The 21001-nt window shown below is 46.4% G+C and overlaps 1 protein-coding gene across 1 annotated transcript in view; it reads right to left on the bottom strand.

Annotated features, from left to right (window-relative positions):
- ADAMTS17 (ADAM metallopeptidase with thrombospondin type 1 motif 17) overlaps positions 1-21001 on the bottom strand; it is a 302517-nt gene that overhangs the window by 112516 nt on the left and 169000 nt on the right. Inside the window, exons 10-12 of the mRNA XM_064480528.1 lie at positions 19684-19834; positions 2386-2487; positions 1193-1338 (exon numbers count right to left, since the gene is read on the bottom strand). Coding sequence (XP_064336598.1) covers positions 1193-1338; positions 2386-2487; positions 19684-19834 — 399 coding nt within the window. The remainder of the gene's footprint in view (positions 1-1192; positions 1339-2385; positions 2488-19683; positions 19835-21001) is intronic.

The raw sequence follows: 21001 nt of genomic DNA, 5'->3' as shown, positions 1-21001 counted from the left end.
AAAAATTGTGCTGAACGCTGGAATTTGACACAACATTGTAAAATGATTATAAATCAATAAAAAATGTTAAAAGAAAAAAAAGATTAAATACCCACCCACGAGGTGTCAGGCACTCTGCTGGGTGCTGGAGGGAAACGTTTTAATAAGACACAATACATAGTGCCAATTCTTAGAGCACTGTCAGCAAACACGGTGTTCTTGGCCTTGACTAAATTGTGAGCCTGCATTTTCCTTTAATCCGGAGGTTCTCAACCTTGGCTGGGCATTGGAATTTGTCTGGGGAGATTCGACACCTCTGATTCCTGGGTGCCACCCCTGGAGTTTGTGATTTAACTGGTCTGGGATATAGCTGAGGCATCAGCATTTTAAAACACAAGATGGGTTTGCGAATTATTCATCAATACGAGTTAATTGTGGATAGAAATCATATCCTTTTAGTCAATTTATAATTCACTCATTTTCAAAATTAACGTGGTGTGGCTGATAGCACACAAGATGTAAAAAGAGATTATTCTAAGAAATGTCGAAAATGGGGAATTTCAGGAGACGAAGAGAAAAAAAAAATCTGTGATAAAGAAATTATTACAATTGGGCATAAGATCTAGCCCTGAGTTTTTTGGAGCAAATGTGTAAAGGTGAACAAGGGTCATGGTGTCATCACAATCAATTAAAACAAAAAAAGCCTATGGTGAAAAAAAGCAAAAAACTATGCTCTGCCTAACATTTCTAACAGGACAGGTGAAAGATACTTGGATAAAAGAGAATGGAACCCACAAATGCTTGTGACTCATCAACCGCCAGGCTGCGCCCAAACCAGCTCATTTGAAGGTCAGTTTCATTTTCCTGATGGTCTGCAGGCTGCCCTGGGCTGACTCTCATCTAAGGCTGCTGTGAATCAGGACAGGAGGAACTGTCATGCAGCCGTCTCGGGAAACCAGTCTCCCAAGGCCCACGCAAGGAAGAGGAAGGAGCCAGCTCCCTGCATCACTTACCGCGTCTGTTACAGAACGAGGTCTGTTTAAGCCGAGATGCTTGGATGCACACCAGGCCCCTGCACTGGACCTGTGGTTCAAGTTCACTTTCCCTCCACTCAAGAGTCTCAGTGGGAGACAGAGACTGCTTTACTAAGGCAGTGAGAGCCGCAGTTTGGACACCCCAATGGATCGAGGCTCCCTGGAGAAGGGGGACTTACGGAGGGTTGTCGCATTTCCTCTGCCGGAAGCGGGCTCCCGTCCCGCACGTGCGGCTGCACATGCTCCAGGCGCCCCACAGGCTCCAGTCTCCGTCCACGTGCTCCGGGATGGGCGTCTTGCTCACGCACTCCCCCGCGCGGCACCACTGAAACACAGCAGGGCGGCCGGGGGGGCACTCAGCTCCGCGGCAAACCTGCTCACCCGCCCGCTCGTAGCTGCGATTCCCTCCATGCGAAAAATCGCCGTGCCGCCCAAACCTGATTTTTGTAATTTACACAAAAGTAGACTATTTCAGGGTGTGCCAGTTTGCTCACTCCGGCGACATTCGTTACATACCAACCTGACATCTCTGTCCCTCTGGGGTTTGGATTTTGCCCTAAACTTCCACATGGATGTGCTCAATGGAGAGTCTCTAAATTCCAAGAAAAAGGATTCATCCACATGGCTCATGGAGAGACCTGATCTTCTGCAAACTGTTTAATGTGAGTCTCTCTCTGGAAGGCAGTATTTCCTGGCTCTGCAGTTTTGAACTTCAGGGTTGAGTTTGGTCCCTGGAGATGACACAGCTGGCTCCATGTGGGGGAACCTTGCCCTTGCTGTGTATAAGAGAAAGCCAGTCCTCTAAAACAAGTTCCCAGTGTGTGTGGCACAAACCCTGGGGCAGGAGACGTGATTCAGTGGTTCCCAATCACAGCATCTCTCTCAACCCTTAAAGACTAAAGACAAAAGTCTTGGACTGTGGCTGTTGGCTCTGAACACCTCTTCAAACACTGGCCAAACTCTCTTGTTAGTGAAGAGCACGCCAAAGGCTCACTCTCTCAACCTCTAGCTAGAATTGGATAGCAGTGTTCTCATTAAAATTGTTTTATGATACCTTTTGTGTACGTTAAAGATCCTGTTTCTCCATTTATGATCCACTGATACAAAAGTTTCAAGTAAATTCACATATGTAACAAAAGGAGTTAATTTAACAAAAATATTAACTCAATGATTCTTATATCTTATAAGAAAAAAAGGAGAGAGGTGATATAGGTGTCACTCTGTGCCCGGAGTGGGCTCCCCAAGCATTTCTGGGGTGGCCCAGGGGGCGCTTCAGGAGCTCCTCAGTGCAGTGCAGACCACCTTTCAGGAGAGGTGCCCAACGCCCAGGGGACATGGGCTGCCTGCTGGGGACAGTGGGAAGCGAGGTTACCTTGTCTGCCCCACACTCTGTGCCGTCCAGGGGAGGGTCCAGTTTGGTCTTGCAGGACGTATCTCCTTCCACCAGGCACCACAGTCCAGCGCACATCAGATGCTGCTGACAAGGGAAGGAGCGTAACTGCCAAGAACCCCGCACACAGGTTACAGTGGGGTTGGAAGGTGGGGCCCAAAGACCGGTGTGGGATTTGAAACATGAGAGGAAGAAAGGAGGGTCATGAATCTGGATGTCATAAAAAAAAACACATGCATCATGTCAACTAGTCTATTCAGCTCAGCAAAATTCCGTGCATTTACTCCTAGAAGCCCTGTGCCACGGGGATTTGGCTCAGCGGTTCCAGCATTAGCTATTGAGGGCTTAGGAGGTGTCCAAGGCAGGTTGCAGCCGGGGAGCCATTAACAAGCAGACAGCTGCCATTTACTGTAGGGACGTACAAGGTGGCTTCCCAGAGGTCGTACAGAGCACGTGGGAAAGACCCTCACCACCCAAGCCGCCTCAGGGAGCGCTTGCTCTGGAGCTGAGGCTGGGGCAGCTTTACGCAGCCTCCGAAGTGAGAGCCCCCCATGGGGTTAAAGGGGCTCAATCCTCCCCGGGGCCACCTGCCTTCTAGCTCAGTTGAGCTACTCAATTTCTTTTCTTTCTTTTTTTTTGCAAGAAATGTAAACTTCTATTGAATTCCCTTGGAAAGTACCACGGGGATCATTCATCTCATTCAACCAACTCTCTGAAAATCCCCTTTCACCACCTTCCTTTCCTCTATTTCTTATGTGGCTCAACAGACACGCCACCCTTGACCTCTGTCCTCTGTTCTCTCAGTTCTCCCTCAACCAGCTCAACCAGTACCAGCCCAGCCCCCTCTCTTCCCGGCCTCTTGTCAGTTTATTTCTGTCTCCAGACACTCTCGGCATCTTCGAAGGTGGATCGAGGTGTTGCTCTGGGTATCTCTGATTTCTCCTCCCTGTCTCTCATCCTGCTCAGCACAGTGGACACGAGGCTGGACCACTGCCACAGCAGCAAAGCCTCCTTCTTTAGCCTTAAGGTCAGAGCAAGCATGGAAGGTCGTGATCTCTTATGGTATTTCATCCAGAGAGTTTCTTACCATCCACAATTAAAATAATTCTTCTAAAACAGGAATAGGCATTTAAAAACACAGACTTCCATTGGTATTAACAGGAAACTTGGAAATGGGCAAAGTGCTCAGAATGAGACAATGTATCAAAATAACTGGAAGCAGGCGTGACCCGTGTCCTCCCCATCTGCCTCGGTCTCCCCTGCAGCCTCAGGGCAGACACCATCCACGCACACACTGACTGCTGCTTCCCTGGTCTCCTTTCTGGAAGCCGTCCTCTGGCTGGGAAGCAACCTCAACCGCAGGGGTGGGGGCTGGACGCCCATCACTTGGGTGGGATGGCTGTGAGGCAAGTTGCACATGTCTCTCAGAAGGTCCCAGGGCAGCCCAGTTGTCCACAGTCCGCCTGCCCATCAGCGCACCTTTCTCGACACCCCCTCACTTCCTAGCCCCCTCCCAGTGCTTCCTGGGATCACTTCCCAGATAAACTCCTTGCACCCAAATCCTTGCCTCGTGGTCTGAAAATTGAGAACAGATGTATTTCAGGCCCTTTGAAAGACGCAGTACTTCCAGGATGCCAAACCCAATCACGGTGAAAAGGTCTGAGGCGGAGGAGGAGATGTCATCCTCCAGGGCGCAGCCGGGGGACCGCAGTACAGGTCGGGCAGGGGGAGGCCAAGGGTCCCCGTGCACAGCTCAGAGTGGTCCCCGCGGGGCTCACGAGGGTGTGGGGGCTCAGGACAGAGGCTTGCTGTTCCAAGTAATCACAAACACCTGCACAGAGGAGAAGTGCAACTGTGCTGTCCAAAGTCGGAGGATGTTTAGATGCTGAAGAGACAGAAACAAAGGAGCAAAGGGGAGGGAAGGCAGAGCCCGAGGGCTCGACAATGAGTTCAGAGAAGCCCACAGCTCCTTCTCATTTTTCAAGTATGTTGGAGCTGCTCTGTGCCCTTAAAGAAGTTGATGAGTCAAGTGGAATTTTGCGCATTTGGGTTCAGAAAAGCCCCACGTTCCCGTTATTGTCTGCCTCTCGACAGAGCGGCAACAAGACGAGAGGCTGGAGCATCGCACCAGCTGGTCCCACAAAGACTGACTGCACTTCATGAAGTGTTTGATCTTCTGCACTTTGACCCAGGAGCTCTTTCAGAGCGTGGTGTCAGTGTGTGGACACGTGTTCAGGAGCCCAGGCGGACCTGGGAGGACCATTTATGGGGCAGGAATGCTTGAGATTAGGAGACCCAACTGCCCCTTAGGAGAGAGAGGAAGACGGTGGTGCAAACTGTCTAATATGCACGTTATAGACAGTGCTTTCTGATAGCTTTTCTAATCACCAAGGAAAAGGAGAATGAGGTCGGGCAAAGATTTCTTAAACAGAACCCCCAAATTACTAACTAGAAAGGAAAAAAGATTAATGAATTATACTGTATTAAATATTAAAATGAGCTGGGGTGGGGAATCGTTAAAATGAAGAACCTCAAGTTTATCCAAAAACAACTGCGGGAAAGTGAGAGAAGATATTTGCAATACATGGGAGAGAGATTTGTAAGGCATGGAACCAACAAAGGATTTGTATCCAGAATATATACAAAAAAACAAAAAGCCAAAAACTCCTACAGATCAATTACGAAAAAGACCCAATAGAAAAACGGCAAAAGAATATGAAATCGAACATATGTATGTATATGTGTGCCTAAACTATTATGCTGTGCACTAGAAACAGACACAATGTTGTAAACTGATTATACCTGAATTTTAAAAAAATCCAACAAACAAACAAACAAACAAAAACTGGCAAAAGACTTCAACACTTCACAGTAAAGGATATCCAAACATACAGGACTGGGAGAAAATACATGAAAAGGTGCTCAGTTTCTCATCAGAGAAAAGCAAGTTAAAACCAACCAGTTACCTCTTCATACCCACCAAAGTGGCTGGAACAAAAGAGATGGAAGTAAAGTGAGGCTGGATCCCTACCTCACACCTTACACTAAAATAAATGACTGCTGGATTAAGGATTTAAACATAAAAATTAAACCATAAAGGTACGAGAAGAAACCATCAGAATTAGGTTTATTTACAGTTTCAGAGTGGGAATGACTTTTCTAAACATGGCACAAAACCCAGAAGCCTTAAAACGGATTGATGTATTTCACTCTGCACGCACACATACACACTTCTGCCTGACATAAAATGATAAACAAAGTTAAAAAATAAATGAACCGGGGGAAAAAAAGAACATTTACAATTCATATTTCAGCTAAAGGGCCAACTTCCTTAATATGCAAAACTTCTAATAAATTACTTTAAAAAAATCAATAATCCAAGATACAAAAGATTTAAGATGACAGATCACAGAAAATTGAACACAACTGGCTTTTTAATATGTGAAGAAGTGCTTCAACTTACTAACAGAGAAATGCCATTCAACCTGCCACAGGCTCATTTCTGAAGCATTCAGACAAGCGCAGATCTGAAAGACTGAGAGTTTTGATTTGCATTTCTCTAATAATTAGCAATATTGAGTGTTTTTTCATGTGCCTGTTAGCCATTTGTATGTCTACTTTGGAAGCATTCTTTTGTTGTTTAGGTCCTCTGCACATTTTTTGTTCTTCTTGTTGTTATCATTCTGGAAGTTTAACTTTTGCCAGTCGCATCATTTGCAAGTATTTTCTCCTTCTCTGTAGGTTGTCGTTTTGTTTTGCTTATGGTTTCCTTTGCTGTGCAAAAGCTTGTAAGTTTAATTAGGTCCCATTTGTTTATTTTTGCTTTTATTTCTATTGCGTGGGTAGATGGCCCTAGGAGAACGTTGCTAAGATTTATGTCAAGAATGTTTTGCCTATGTTTTCTTCTAGGAAGTTTTTAGGGAACTCCAATTCAAAAAGGTACATAAACCCCAATGTTCATAGCAGCACTATTTACAATAGCCAAGACATGGAAGTAACTTAAATATCCATTGACAAATGATTGGATAAAGAAGATGGCTTATTCAGGAAACAAAATCCTTCTGAAAAATCACACTGATGACCAAATGTCTTTGGTAGAACTGATCTTTGCTATAATTACTCAGTGCCCAGAGCACATATTGACAGAGAATCGATCAGAGGAATTAAAAGTAGCAAATGTGGCTCTTCCAGAGTGAATTCTTCCTCTCCATCCTCAATGCCACTGCCGTTACAGCCTCTTCCTCTCTGAGCTGGACAACTGCAATAGTTTCTCACAGATCTTGATTGCAATCTTTTTTCATGCTCAACATGCCTGCAAAATCTTCCGAAAACACAGATCTCCACTTAAACCATCCACTCTCCCCCAGGACTCAGTTAAAACCGCAACAGCACAGCCCCACATTATTTAGCTCCTGCCCCCTCCTCTCTCTGCCATCTCCACGGACCCCTGTCCTACCTGCATCTGACATCCCACATCCCACAGACCCTCCGTGCCCCTGCAAAGCCTCCTGCTGCTGCCTCCAGGGCCCTCCCTGGCCCTGGCCCAGGCCCGCCTCTCTGCAGGCTGTTCTACACCCTCCTGGAGACATTAGGGGACCCTGCTGCTTGCCCTCAGAGAGCTCAGGCCAGGGAAGGGACTAGAACTGAAATAAATGATCTTAACAGAGAGGAAGTAAGTCACCTGCCACATTCTTCAAGGCCAAGTCCAAGAGCCCCACCCTTGAGAAGTCTTTCCTCCTTCTCTCTGTTCCCAATTCGAAGAACCCATCAAGGTTCTAAGAGCGCTCCAGCCTAACTGGTCCTCTGGGTAACAGCCCCATGGCTCTCACCTCCTGCGCCTCCATCCTGAACCCCTGGGGGCCAGCGGCCATGTCTTACCACCTCCTCAGATCATTACCACACACCCAGCAGCACATGGTCCAGACCCCAAGAAGACTTGAGCAACTGACTGAATGAACAAATGAGCAAATAAATACATTCACACAGAAAGCAATGCGCCCCTTCAGTACAGTGAGAAAAAAGCTGACATCCTCTGGGCATCCACCCATCCGGGCATCAGGCTAAGTGCTTTACCAGAATTCTCTCATGACCACTCACACCACCCCATGAAACAGAAACTACCACCACACATATTTTGCAGATGAGGAAACAGAATTAAGTGACCCGCCCAAGCCGCAGGTCCGGGACCTGCCCTGACCCCAGAGCACACTCTCACCCATTGGTTATACTGCCTCTCTGTGGGTCCCCAATTTCCTCACTCACTTCCTTCTCCTCTGATCTTGCATCCTGAGTGTTCATCACTGTCTCATATTTGCAGTGGAATGGACTGCTCCGTTCCCTCCGCCCGCCGTGTTCTATCCGCAGGCACTACTAGGGGGCACAAGATTTGGCTTAAGTGACATGTACACGAAACAGCGTGAACACAGATAAAGGTGAAGTTGCTCAAGCCCACAGTCCCCCAGCTGCCCCCAGCAGCAGTCCTGGGATAGCGGGGGGAGCCCTGGCTTCAGTGCAAAGAGCAAGGAAAAAGCAACAGCTCCCGGATTCTAGCAACTGTTCCCTCACTGGCTACATTTAAGGTTCGGTGAAAGTCGTACCATGAACCTTTCCTTAAGGTGTCACCTGACAAAGAAGCTGGAGCCAAGCTTCCCTCCCTGGAGCGCCACGGAAAGACGGGGAAGGTCTGAGTTCTCCAAAGACACCGCTGTTCATGCCTTCAAGGCCTTATCGTTTTCCTCCCTGCGTGGTGTCCCTCTTAGGTGTCTCTGATGGTTATTTTGATCAGAAAGTGTTTGGAAAGCAGCTCTGACTCAAAACAATGCTGAAGGGAACGGTGGTGTAAAAAGCCTCAGAAATGTGTTGCTGATCACACAGGCCAAGATGGAGATAAAATAAAATGCTCAGAGCTGGATGAAAAAGTGACTAATCCACATTTTCCACACACACTACTGCAGTTTGAAGCCTTCCCCAGGCTAGCATGCCCACCCCCTGCTTCTGGAAGGCCGGTCACCCCTTCCATGTTCCTCAAGGTTGCAGAGACTGTCCCCTGGCTGGGGACACCTGGGGCGCATGCTGCTGGGTGAGGGCAGGGCGGGGACACCCAGGCACTCAGCTGGCACGAGGGCCAGGTGAAAATGTAGGATAACACACAACTCGCAAAGGCTGGAGAGCTCTCCAAGGAGGCAGTCTACTGTAAACTTTCAAACACTTCTGGAAAATTGGGGCCATCTGCTGCCAAAGTCCAACAGCTTTCAGAGAGGCTGGGCAGGAAGCTGAGACTGAGGCAGGCAAGACGGCTTTGGACCTGGCATCCAACACGACGTCCTACTGAACAGCCCTGTCTGTCTGAGAGGGGCAAGGCGAGGCTCCTGTTTGGCTGGCCACCTGCCCTGGCCAGGTACGCCGGCATTAAAGGGGCAGGTTTCATTTAGATCAGCAGTCCCCAGACCAGGCTGAGTGTGAGAATCGGGGAAGCTGTATACCAAAAAATCCGCTAGCTTATCCCCCAGAGATTCTAACACAGGAGACCTGGAAGGGGGCGCACAGTCTATGGAGTGGGGCCGTTCTCTGGAGGAGATTCTAATGACCTGCCAGGCTGAGAAATGACCAACATCAGAGAAAAAACATGGTTGGTTCCAAGGTGTAATTCTTATACACCCTGAGCTTCCTGGACACCACGGGATCTCCATCCATCAAGAGCAGGAGAGTCTCCGTGGGACTTAGGAAAAGGACAGAGAAAGGCTTCCAGCCTAGGGGCTGGGGGGCATGCCAAGAGAGATACTGGACACTAGAGAGCAACTCCTGGGGGTTACAGGCTCCAAAAATGGCAGGACGTTGGGTGAGGACAGCTGAGGGACAGAGGTGGAAAGGGACAAGCCAGTGAGACTATCAGCTAGACAGCATCTCCTCCATCACTGACTCTAGGAAATAAGTTGATGGGGAAAAAATGATATAGCCAACATTTACTGAGCACCTACTATGTGCTAAGTGCACTAATTCATTTGTTACTTAACTCTCATAACCACCCTATGCTGTGTAAGTAGAATTATTTTTCCCATTTTGCAGATTAGAAAACTGAGGCATAGAGAGACTATGTAACATGCTCAAGAGGTAGAAGCAGGTCATGACCCTGAGCAGCATGACTGGAGAACCCACCTTCTGAACCACACCTCCAGGCTGTGCTGAAAAGCCAAGAGAATTCAATGGAAAAGAGCAAAGGAGTGAATGTTAGGTAGAAAAGAATGCATAAGACCCTCTAATGCCTATCACCATTCTAGCCACTGTTACCTTCTTGAAATAATTGGCTTACAGCTTCTGCGCTCGATATTTAAAAAAATAGCGTAATATGCAGATCTCAGTCCATTGCGCACGCCCTTGCTCAAGTCAACCAATGAGGCTGGTGTCCATCACTTCCCAGTAGTTTCCTTTCCACATGGGTCATGGGCTTCGGAGCAGCAATGGTGGAATGTGTTGCTGAGATGCAGGAACGGTTGAGGGATGAGTGGTCATTACATAGCATCTTTCCACTGAGAATCTCCAGGAACTAGGGTGTGAGGGGGGACAGATAAACCTCTCCTTAATGCTGAAAAGGGAAGAGGGCTTTGTGATCATTGGCAGAATGTCACCCGATCTCCCCGCTTCTTGTTTCTGTCTCCAGTAGCAATGGCACACTCTTCCCTTCAGCTGACAATACCTATTTCTGGCCTCCTCACCCTCTGTTTCACCTGGCAGAATATCTGAGCTTAAGTAGCTTTCAGGTCTTATTAAATAATGACTTTGCTTTCCAAGTGACTTTGCTGACGGAGACAGGAGGAACTTGTAATCATAAAAAAGGATGGATTGGGCTAATTGTATAAAGTTCATTTCCCCTTTCTCATAAATATTTACCATCCAATGTTTATAACTTTTATGTTTGGACTTTCTTGAAATGCTTGATTGAATTAAAAACATCACATTACCATTGGCTAAAAGAGGAGACAGCTCTATTTGCCAGTAACTTCGGCAACAAATGCCAGGTATTGATGCCAATTTTTTTCTTTTGGTAGTTCGTATTTCCACAGACAGCTCTGAGCTGTACAATACCAGCATTCTGCAGACAGACATGAAAGATGCAATGGGGATGGCGTGGGGCTCTCCAGAGCCCTAGAAACAAAAATGGACTGTTTTTAATTTTTCTTCATTCTCGAGTGTACATGTTTAAGAAAGCAGAAATACTGGAAGCTAGGCTGCTCCCAAAGCAATGTTTTCCCAAAGTGATTTACCCTATACCTTTGAGTACAGAAATGGCTTTTAATTTTGAATGGTCTTAGAGAGGCTACGAATTGGGAATGCCAAAAGAACATGCATCTGAAGGAGGTTCCGTGTTGGAAATTTCACCAAAAGAAGAGTAAATGTTCACAGAAAGCCAGCCCTTCCCTCAGGGGGGAGAGGCTGACCGGCCACTGCCCAGCACCTGGCCTTGTGCTCTGAAGCATCTGGTAGAGCCTGGGAACTCCTTCTCAGAGTAATACCGGTCAATGTATAATTATAAAGTACACAGGATTAGCAATGAAACCATTCAAATATAATTCAAAATACAAATCTGTAACATAGTCATACACGTGTTTCCTTGTCAACACATTATGTAAGAAGATCTGGCCCTATGTCTAATAACCATTGTAATTTTGAAGGAGCGGTCAGTGTAAATGATAATTCGAAATTGCTGCTAAAAGTGTCATGTAGTATGAAAAATACCCTAATCACATGACAGTCACAGGTATTGTGAAGACCGCTGTGGCTTATCGCCGACCCTCAGAATTGAAGGAAATACTCATTTCAGTTACAGGTTGGAGAAAAATAAAGATGTGATCTTCTTCCTGTCCCTGTCCACAAATCCTCTGAAACCTATCTGTGGACCCTAGCTAAGAAACCCGGCTTTTACACAACAGCAAAGATGCGTCTATGAGAAACGTCATCCCCTGAGACACTGGCCTCTCCTTCTGCCAAGGATGAGCTTTTGTTCCTCCTAAGAAGCTGCAGCCAAATGAAAACTCCCCACTGTGTAGTCATAGTGGCTACTAGTTTTCTCAAAATATAATCTATCCAGTCTCTTTTCTTCTTATTTTTATGGTCTGTATTCCAGAAAAAGAACAAGAAACTGTTCAACTCATCACCAATGTGTTTCGTGGTTTTATTCCCTTGGCAACGTCCAAGCTGTTACACGTCAGTATTATTTTTTTTCTGTAATAGGCTTAAAGTTCTAGAAATTTTTAAGACAAAAGATTCACACACATGCACTGGCACATCCCCCCCAACTTGCCTCATTAATGTTTCAGTGCTTTTCTCAATGACTCCCCCCAACAAGGCCCTGCACAGGAATGCAGGCTGAGGGACTTGCCCAGGACGCTTTCCTCATGGACACAGCCTTGGGAACGTGGACAAAGTTCCCAACTGCCATCCATGCACGAGTGTGGTTTTTAAGAGATTCCTCCAGACTTTTGGAGTTGCAATGCCGTCACAATATTCATTCCCTTAAAACTCCTGGCTACAAGTGTTTTCTTTCTTTTCCAGGGCATCCAGTAGGTATTTTTTCCCTTGTTAAAGGGGACAAAAGGTGATTTGGAATTTTTTGAGAATTCAGCACCACGATTCCCTCTGAAATAACTGGAGACACCTTGAGATGTCATATGATGTCACTGGTGTGATTATCCTTGTGAAGGATTGGACAACTGGTGCTGTCTATTTGGAGATGTGGGAGGGGCACTGGGGTATCAAGGAGACCCACATCTAAATGGACTATGTCACTGACCCTAACAAAATGTAAACTGCAACAATTTTTAAATTATAGTAGAGTCAGTTTATAATGTTATATCAATTTCTGGTGTACAGCATAATGTTTTAGTCATACATATACATACATATATTTCTTTTCATTATAGGTTACAACAAGATACTGAGTATAGCTCTCTATGCTATACAGTATAAAGCTGTTGTTTATCTATTTTATATACAGTAGCTAGTATCTGCTAATCTCCAACTTCCAATTTATCCCTTCCCACTCTCTTTCCCCTCTGGTAACCATAAGTTTGTTTTCTATGTCTGTGAGTCTGTTTCTGTTTTGTGAATAACTTTATGTCTTTTTTTTTTTCTTAGATTCCATATATGAGTGATATCATATGGTATTTTTCTTTCTGGCTTACTTCATTTAGAATGACTATCTCCAGGTCCATCCATGTTGCTGCAAATGCATTATTTTATTCTTTTTTATGGCTGAGTAGTATTCCATTATATAAATGTACCACAGTTTCTTTATCCAGTCATCTGTCCATGGACATTTAGGTTGTTTCTGTGTCTTGGCTATTGTAAATAGTGCTGCCAAGAGCATTGGGGTGCGTGTATCTTTTTGAATTAAGGTTCCCTCTGCATATATGCCCAGGAGTGGGATTGTTGGATCATATGGTAAATTCATTTTTAGTTTTTTGAGGAGCCTCCATACTGTTTTCCATAATGGCTGCACCAAACTATATTCCCACCAGCAGTGTAGGAGGATTCCCTTTTCTCCACAGTCTCTCCAGCATTTATCATTTGTGGACTTTTTAATGATGGCCATTCTGACTGGTGTGAGGTCATACCTGATTGTAGTTTTGATTTGCAATTCTCTGATAATTAGCAATATTGAGCTTTTTTTTTCATGTGCCTATTGGCCATTTATATGTCTTTATTGGAGAATTGCTTGTTTAGGTCTTCTGCCCATTTTTGGATTGGGTTTTTGTTTTTTTGTTATTAAGTTGTATGAGCTATTTATATATTCTGGAAATTAAATCTTCGTCAGTTGCATCATTTGCAAGTATTTTCTCCCATTCCGTAGGCTGTCTTTTTGTTTTGCTTATGGTTGCATCTTAGCAGAATGGAGTGTGAATGACTAATATACAGCACCAATCCATCCTAACATAATCTACTTCTAACACTTAGGAATCAGAAGACTAAACAATGTATGATCACATTTTATTTTCTTTGCTGGTTTATAAGCTATAACTCTATTGTGTTATTTATTGGTTTGAGTTACGGTTGATATTATACATCTTGAACCTATCACTTCATCTTCACATGAAATTATTCCATCTCACATGCAGTATAAAAACCTTATGATAGCATACACTACCGTTTCTCCTTTTCTAGCTTTTATGTGAATATCATTTACTTTTACATGTGTCCTGAACCCCACACTGCTGTGTTAGTTTCAATGGCAAATCTGCAAGAATTTCCCTTTGCTGATGTAAGAAACTGCCATGCACTTTAGCAACTTAAAATAACACAGATTTATTATCTTGTTATCTTATTATCTTGGTTAGAAGTCCAAACTCAGTCTCTCTGGGCTTAAGTCAGGGATACAGCAGGGCCAATTCCTTCTGTAGGCTCTAAGGGGAGAATCTGTTTCCCTGTGCTTTCCAGCTTCCCAAGACTGCCTGCATCCCTCTGTTCGCGGCCCCTTCCCAGCATCACTCCAACCTCTTCTTTCTATTGTCACATCTGTACCCATCCTGACCTCTTGCCTTAGTATGGATCATTTTGATTGCATCAGGCCCACCCAGATTATCCAGGAAATCTCCCCATCTCAAGATCCCTGAAAAATTACACATGCAAAGTACCTTCTACCATAGAAGGGAAAGCTCACAGGGTCTGGACATCCACAACTATATTCTTACTTTTTTTGGTAAAACCGTTGTTTAAATGGTCAATGTTCTTTCAAAGACATTTGAGTATATTTCAAAAGATCGTATATTTACTCACATAGTTACTACTTCCAGGGCCCTTCATTCCTTTGGATAGGTCTGTATTTCCATGTATTATCATTTTCTTTCTGCCCGAAAAACTTCTTTTAATATGTCTTTTAGCATGGGTCTACTGGTGCTGAATTTTTTCAGCCTTTATATAACAGAAAAACTCTGTTTCACCTTCAAAAATCAAAGAGATTTTTGCTGGCTGTAGAATTCTAAGGTAACAGGCTTCTTTTCTTTCTGTGCTTAAAAGATGCTTTTCCATGGTGTTTTTGTTTTGGTTTTTGGTTTTGGGGGTTTTTTGCTTGCATTGTTTCTAATGAGAAATATGTTGTCATTTCTACCTTTGTTTATCTCTACATAACTTGTCGTTTTTCCTCTGGCTCTTTTAAGATTTTTCTCTTCATCACCACTTTTAAGCAATTTGATTATGATAAACTTTGGTCTGGATTTCTTCATGTTTCTCGGGGCTCACTGAGTTCTTGGATCTGTGAGCTCATGATTTCATCAACTTTGGAAAATTTTCAGCCATTATTTTTTCAAATATGATTTCAGTCCTCTCTCACCTCCTTTGGGGCATGAATCACATACATCTGAGGTCACCTGAAGTCCTTGTAGCTCGGTTTGCTTTCAGTCTCTTCTTGTGTTTCACTTTGCCTAGTTCCCATTGCCTGTCTTCAGCAATCATCCCTCCTGCAAGCTCTCCTTTGCCAGCAGCCTCACGCAGGGTATCTTTCATCTCAGACACTGCAGTCTTCATTCCTGGAAGTCCCATTAGGATTCTCTTTGTATCTCTCCTGTCTCTCCTTAACATGTCCCGTCTGTCTTTCTGTACCTTCTTGAACCTGGAATATGGTCACAATGACTGTTTTAACATCTCTGTCCACTAATTCTGTCATCTCTCTCATTCCTAGGTCAGTTTTGATTGACTTTTCTCCTCATTACGGATGCATTTTCCTGCTCCTTTGAAGGCCTGGTAATTTTTGATTTGATACTAGACATTGTGAATGTTACTTTATTCAGGGCTGGTTTTGCATTTCTGTAACTCCTTCTGAGCTGTGGCTAAGTAACTTGGAAACAGTTTCATCCTTTCAGATTTTGCTTTTCCAGCTTTATTGGGTGGGACCAGATCAGCATTTAGTGTGGGGCTAGTTTTGCCATGCGATTGACACCACTCCCTTCCATGTCCTCCAGCTGATGCTCATGTGAGCCCAGTGACTGTTTCACATGGTTCTCTTCCTGGCCTTGGGTGGTTTCCTCACACACATGCATATTTCTTAGTACTAAGCTGAAGACTCATGGAGACCCTGTGCTGATTTCTGAGGTTCTCCCTTTGTAAAGCTCTTTCTTCTGTGTCACTCTGTCCAGTGAACTCCAGCTGCCTCAGCCTCCCTGTACACCTGGCTCTGTTTCTTTGACTCCAGAAGATTGCTACTTCTTCGCAGCACTCCCCATGTCACAGCCTGGAGTCCGCCCAGGCAGGACAATCAGAGACCTCATTTGTTCACATCTCCCAAGGACCACAGTCCTTCCTGACTTGATGGTCACTGTCCTAAAATCAGTGCCATATGTTTCATCTTATTTCTTAGTTGCTTCAGGTGGGAAGGTATTCCGGTCCCTGTTACTCCATCTGGGCCAAAGACAGATGTTGGGATAAGAAATCTGAAGGCAATGTTGGAACCATCATCATTTCATTACATGGCATCCACTTCACTCCTCGAGGGCATTAAAGAATAGTAACAGTTATAAAGATCCATTTGGCACTGGATTACAGGAGCTTCCTGGTTGGTTCCAGATGTCTCTGGCTACCTGAAGGGTACGTATTTTACATAAAGCTTAATTTTTCAGGGCCCTGAGGAATTCAGTATAGAACACTGCCGATCCTAGAAGTGGACACAGACAGACTGGTTCTGTGGCCCCACAGATGGGAGCCAGTGTTATCCAGCAAGGTAATAACAACACACATATCAGCTCAAATGACTGGGTGCTTACTTTGTGACAGACCCAGTTCTCAGCGCCTTACGTGTATTAACTCACCAGGAGTCTAAGGTTTTACCCACGAGGGCACTAAGGCACAGAGAGGGAGGGAGGGAGGGATGGAGGGAGAGAGATGACCACTAGGAAGCAGCCTGCAGTCCCCCACGACCAGACTCATTGTGCTGTCCTGAGAGGAAGCCACAGGAAAGGTTTGTATGAACCCTTGCAAGACATTTGACAGAGTCTCACATGTGTGTGGGTGAACTGGGTGGAGAAACATGAACTTGGGCTTCGAGAGTCAGTATATGATATGCGGAGAGCTGTAAGGGTTTCTTCAAAGACTGCGAACTTGTCTACAGTGTCATCAGCAGTTGGGTGAAGTCACATAAGAACTTCAATTTGCTCTTAGGCTCATGAATGGACCTCAGAGCAACACATACTTGTTGAGCACCTACTATGTGTCAGGCACTGGCCAAGGCAGCTGGAAAACATTGGTGAGCAGAAGCCAAGATTCCTGCCCTTGAGGGTTTATAACCTAGAATAGGGAGATTATCAAAGCAACAGTCATGTAAACAAGTGACTTCTAGAGCATGTTAAAAGATGGTAAGTTTATGAAAGCAGGGTTTTCCCTTAGGGGATCAGGCGATCTGGGTGCCTCAAGGGTGGATGGGGGAGGGTTACCAGATTCAAATTTTAAATAGGGTGGTCAGGATAGGCTTCCTTGAGAAGGTTACATCTGAAAAAGAAAAGGAACCCCAAAAAACTCAAAAAAGATGAGGGACTTAGTCACATGGACAAACTGAGGAAAGAGTGTTTAGATAAAGGAAACAGCCAGCAGGAAGCAGAGTGTGTCCCTGCCAGGAGCTCACCTTGTGGATCCAAGAGAGAGAAGGAAGACAAGGAGAACTGGAACAGAGTGGGTGAAAGGGAGTGAACAAGAGGAGGAGGACCAGGAGGAAGACCAGGAGGAAGGGGAGGAGGCTCAGACCGGCACCAGAGAGTCAGTGTCACAGGGGAGAAGAAAGCAACCATGGGCGCTCCTTCCTCCCCTAAGGAGTCACTCCTGCTAGGATTTGGGGGAGGAAGATGCCAGCTCTGCTTTAGTACTGGGGGAACTCTCAAGGAAAAGGCAAACAGGAAAGCGTATTTTGTGGCTCCTGGTGAGCTGGAGGAATCAACATTCAGCTGCACCGTAATTTACAAAACAAACAGATTTCACTTTATATATTTGTATTTTGAGCTTCTGGGGAGAAAGGAGCAGCACTGTTGAGCTGATCATGACTGGCTGCTCTCTCGTGGTCCTCGTCAAACAAAAAGATGCTAAGGAAGGAAAATAAAATACCAGGTCCCCTTCCTCCGCTTTGGAGTCTGTCCCTGAATGAGCAGAGCCTGCCCTTCCTCCCTCATCAACAGTCACCCCGGGACTTGGTCTCCAGCCCTTCTCTTTCTGGCTGAGCTACACTGGCCCATGACCCAGCCTCTCTCAGCCTCCATTTTTTCATCTGTTAAGTGGGGTTCAAAGCCCCTGCCCTCGAGGGTTGCAGTCAGGGTTTCGTGTGACGGTCCATGGGAAGTTTAGCCTGGGGGATCAGGAGCCCGCAATACCTGTATCCCCACTCTGTCCATCCCTCCTCAGGTGTGCAATGGCCTGGCTCCTGGAAGGCAAAACGGCTGCAGCTCCCGGGGGCAGGCAGCCTCTGTCCAGCTCCCACTGTGTCCACTGACTCAGCTGGGTGCTTCCCTCTTCTCCACCCTGGGTGCCCAGGGCCCTTCTGCTCTTCCCGAACACTCAGCATCCTCCTCTTGGGTACCATCCACATGGATCTCTTGCTGTCACCACACCATCCAAGGACCCTCTGAAACCTGCCCTCTCTGATAGTTCTGGGCTATCACCCACTTTAAGGGACTGAAGACTGGGATAGGCAAATAGGACGCCTCTACACTATCATATGGTACAGAAATGACAGCCTCAGTGGTCAAGCCTTAATGGTCAAGGCTGATGGGGAGCACCGGGCATCGTGGCAGACCACTGGGAATCATCAGACCCTGGGGCTCATCCCCTCTACCCAGGGAGGCATTCTTCAACCCTGCCACTGATGGGTGTGAAGTGAGAGATGGCTTCTGTTACCAAGGCCCGGAAGGGGCCCTTGCTGGCACTTCCGCAGGGGAACGGGAGAGGAAGATTCAGGACAGCTCTTTGGATAAATGCCCTTTGAGGAAACAGGGGAGGTGCTAGGCTGCTTGTGAGGTACCGCCCTTTTCTCCACCCCAAACAGTGGCAGGTGGGCCCCACCTGCAGACTCCACCTTGATGTCCTGAACCAGCTTCACACACAGCCGGGAATTACTCAAAAGGGAGCACCCACCCCCAGAGTCCAGGCTGACCTGTTCTGCTGGCCCGGATCCCCGGGTCACCTTCTGAAGGCGCAGTCCTGGTCTACCTGCCTGTCTTGGAGTTGCTTCCGTCCTGAGTTCTTGCTCTGGGAACCCACCCAGCCCTCCAGGCTCCTCCCTGGGACTCAGTGCTGTCCTGAGCGTCAGCACTTGGCTGTTGCTGGGTGGCTCCTGAGTCCCACACATCCCCAGCTGCTTCTCCTGCTTCTGTCCTCCTGCCCCATGAGGGCGGAGGCTCTGGTCCGCTCTCTGAGCCTGCCAGACTGCAGGCTGCTCCAGCCTTCCCCTGGGGCCACAGCCAGGAGACTGCCCTGCCCCAGGTCCAAGCATGTCCCTTCGGCACCTCCACACACAGAGGTGGCCGGCCGAGCCGTTTGCAGCACAGTGAGAAAGCGTGCGCTCTGCAGGTGAACAGACTGAGTCAACTCCTTCCTCTACCAACTACTGACCAAGCCGTTTCAAATGATCCCTTAATCTCTGAGTTTGGGGTCGTCATCTGGGCCCTGGGGAGAATAACCTAGCCAGTGTGGTGACGGGTAATTAAGATCAGGCACCTTGGAAGCTTTAGGGCACAACCTGTGGGCACTGCTCAGTAAAGTGTAACATTTTAATGGCGTTATTAGCACTATTATCATACAATCACTTTATTATCTGTTTGAAGTTCTCCGTATGACACTCTCCAATGTTAGCAGCTTTAAGCTGTCTTAGCCATCTGTGCAAGGTGTGATATCACCTCCATCACATCACATCACATCACATCACCTCACCTCCACGAAGGATGGGTTAATTTTCTTACCCCTAATGTCTCAAAGTTTTCAGGTTAAGGCATTTGGCTACCAAGAAAGAAAGAAATACCTTTGGATTAAAAAACAAAACAAAACATTAGACTATTGGTGTCAGTAGTAACTCTGACCCATCCCCCTGCAAAACTGCCTATGTATGGGGGTGTGCATGCGTGTGTGTGTGTGCGGGGCTCTCTCCGGGTGCCCCATGCAGATGCCCATGAGGTATGTGTATATGCATGTCCATGTCTGTGCATGCGTGTGTGCAAACACACGTCTGTGTATGTAGGGGTGTGTGTGTGTGTGCATGCATGCATCCTCAAACAGAAGCCAGATGCTCCGTCCTGAGCCAGCCCTCCCCATCCCGCTTACCTCCATGTTTCTGCAGAAGGTGGCGTTGGTGCCGAACAAGATCTGGCACTGCTCGTTGGCACTGTAGTGCATGCCCGGCAGCTTGTGCGGGAGGCGCACCGCGTGATGGCTCCGGGGGTCCGTGACCAGCAAACAGGTGCTGACTTTCGACCTGAAACAGCCAAGAGGCAAGTTGGCCTGTAAACGTACTGCCTGGGTTTTTGTTCTGCTTTGTCAGGAGGAGGAAGCTCCATATTATTTACGGGGAGATGACCTAGGTACCAGACACACGGGCGGCACTTTTTGCTCTTTTTCTACACAGCTGAACACAGAGCTTTACTCCGAAGGCCACGCGAGCTGGACAGCTATGAAAGGGCCTGGGAGTAACACCCACGTGGCTCGTGTACTCTTCTCGGGGAGTCTGAGAGTATTCTTGAAAGGCATTTTCATTCAATTTCAAAGAAATAGATTCCTATGTTATTTTCTTAGAATATGGCTTTGGCGAAAGTCACTAAGAATAAAGAAAAAAAATAGGAGTTAGGGTTGATTTGCCCTATTTTAAATAAAAGTGCTTATTTCCAATTCCGTGGATTCTCTTGGAGGGCCTGTCAGGCCATGGCCGCTGGCTGGTCCAGGTGGCCCCCTGACTGTACCTCCCTCCGGCCAGGAAAGCTGGCTGGTAGCACATCCTGCAAAGGACCTCAGGATTTCAACCAGGATGGAAATGTTCAGAGATGCTGAAAACAGCTCTGAAAAACCGAACTGGGGGTTGTGAGGCTGCGGCTCTGCGAAGAGGTTAAGTACTTGAATGTTTTTATTTTTCACTCCTAAAACAAGGCAGAGGGTAGTAAAAAGAAAATCTGGCCTCTTGCCAAGATTCTTGAAGAAAAGAGTTGCACGCCCGCAAGAACACGCAGGTTGACGCTGGTTCACCTCCCCTGGGCTCAGACACACGGGCCACTTTAACGAAGGCAGTGGGTCCAGCACTGTGTTCGTGAGCCAATGAAAATACCCTGCCTTGATTTACTGACCCTTATGGGTAAAATGAAATCATGTCAGGTGGCTTCCAACGCTTAAATTAGACTCGGTGATAACAAGTACTCAGTAGGAAATAAGACTACATTAAATCTAGTGAGTCTGTTCTTAAGCCCTGTGTACCACTTACTTTCCCCATCCACAGGAAACATCATGAAAGAAGATCCAGGATGAGGACAGAAGCCAGTGTGATGCCTTTGCTGCTCCTTCTGAATTCACCCGACCCTTTACTGTGTTATTGAACTACAAAGCTCCATCTGTATGTGGGACTCACTGACCCCCTTCCATCTCCACGGGGTGTACA

This window comes from Camelus dromedarius, chromosome 29, assembly GCF_036321535.1.
Source record: "Camelus dromedarius isolate mCamDro1 chromosome 29, mCamDro1.pat, whole genome shotgun sequence".
Taxonomy (NCBI): Eukaryota; Metazoa; Chordata; class Mammalia; order Artiodactyla; family Camelidae; genus Camelus; species Camelus dromedarius.
Note: the sequence above shows the minus strand (reverse complement) of the source record. Positions and strands in the feature narration are given on the sequence as shown.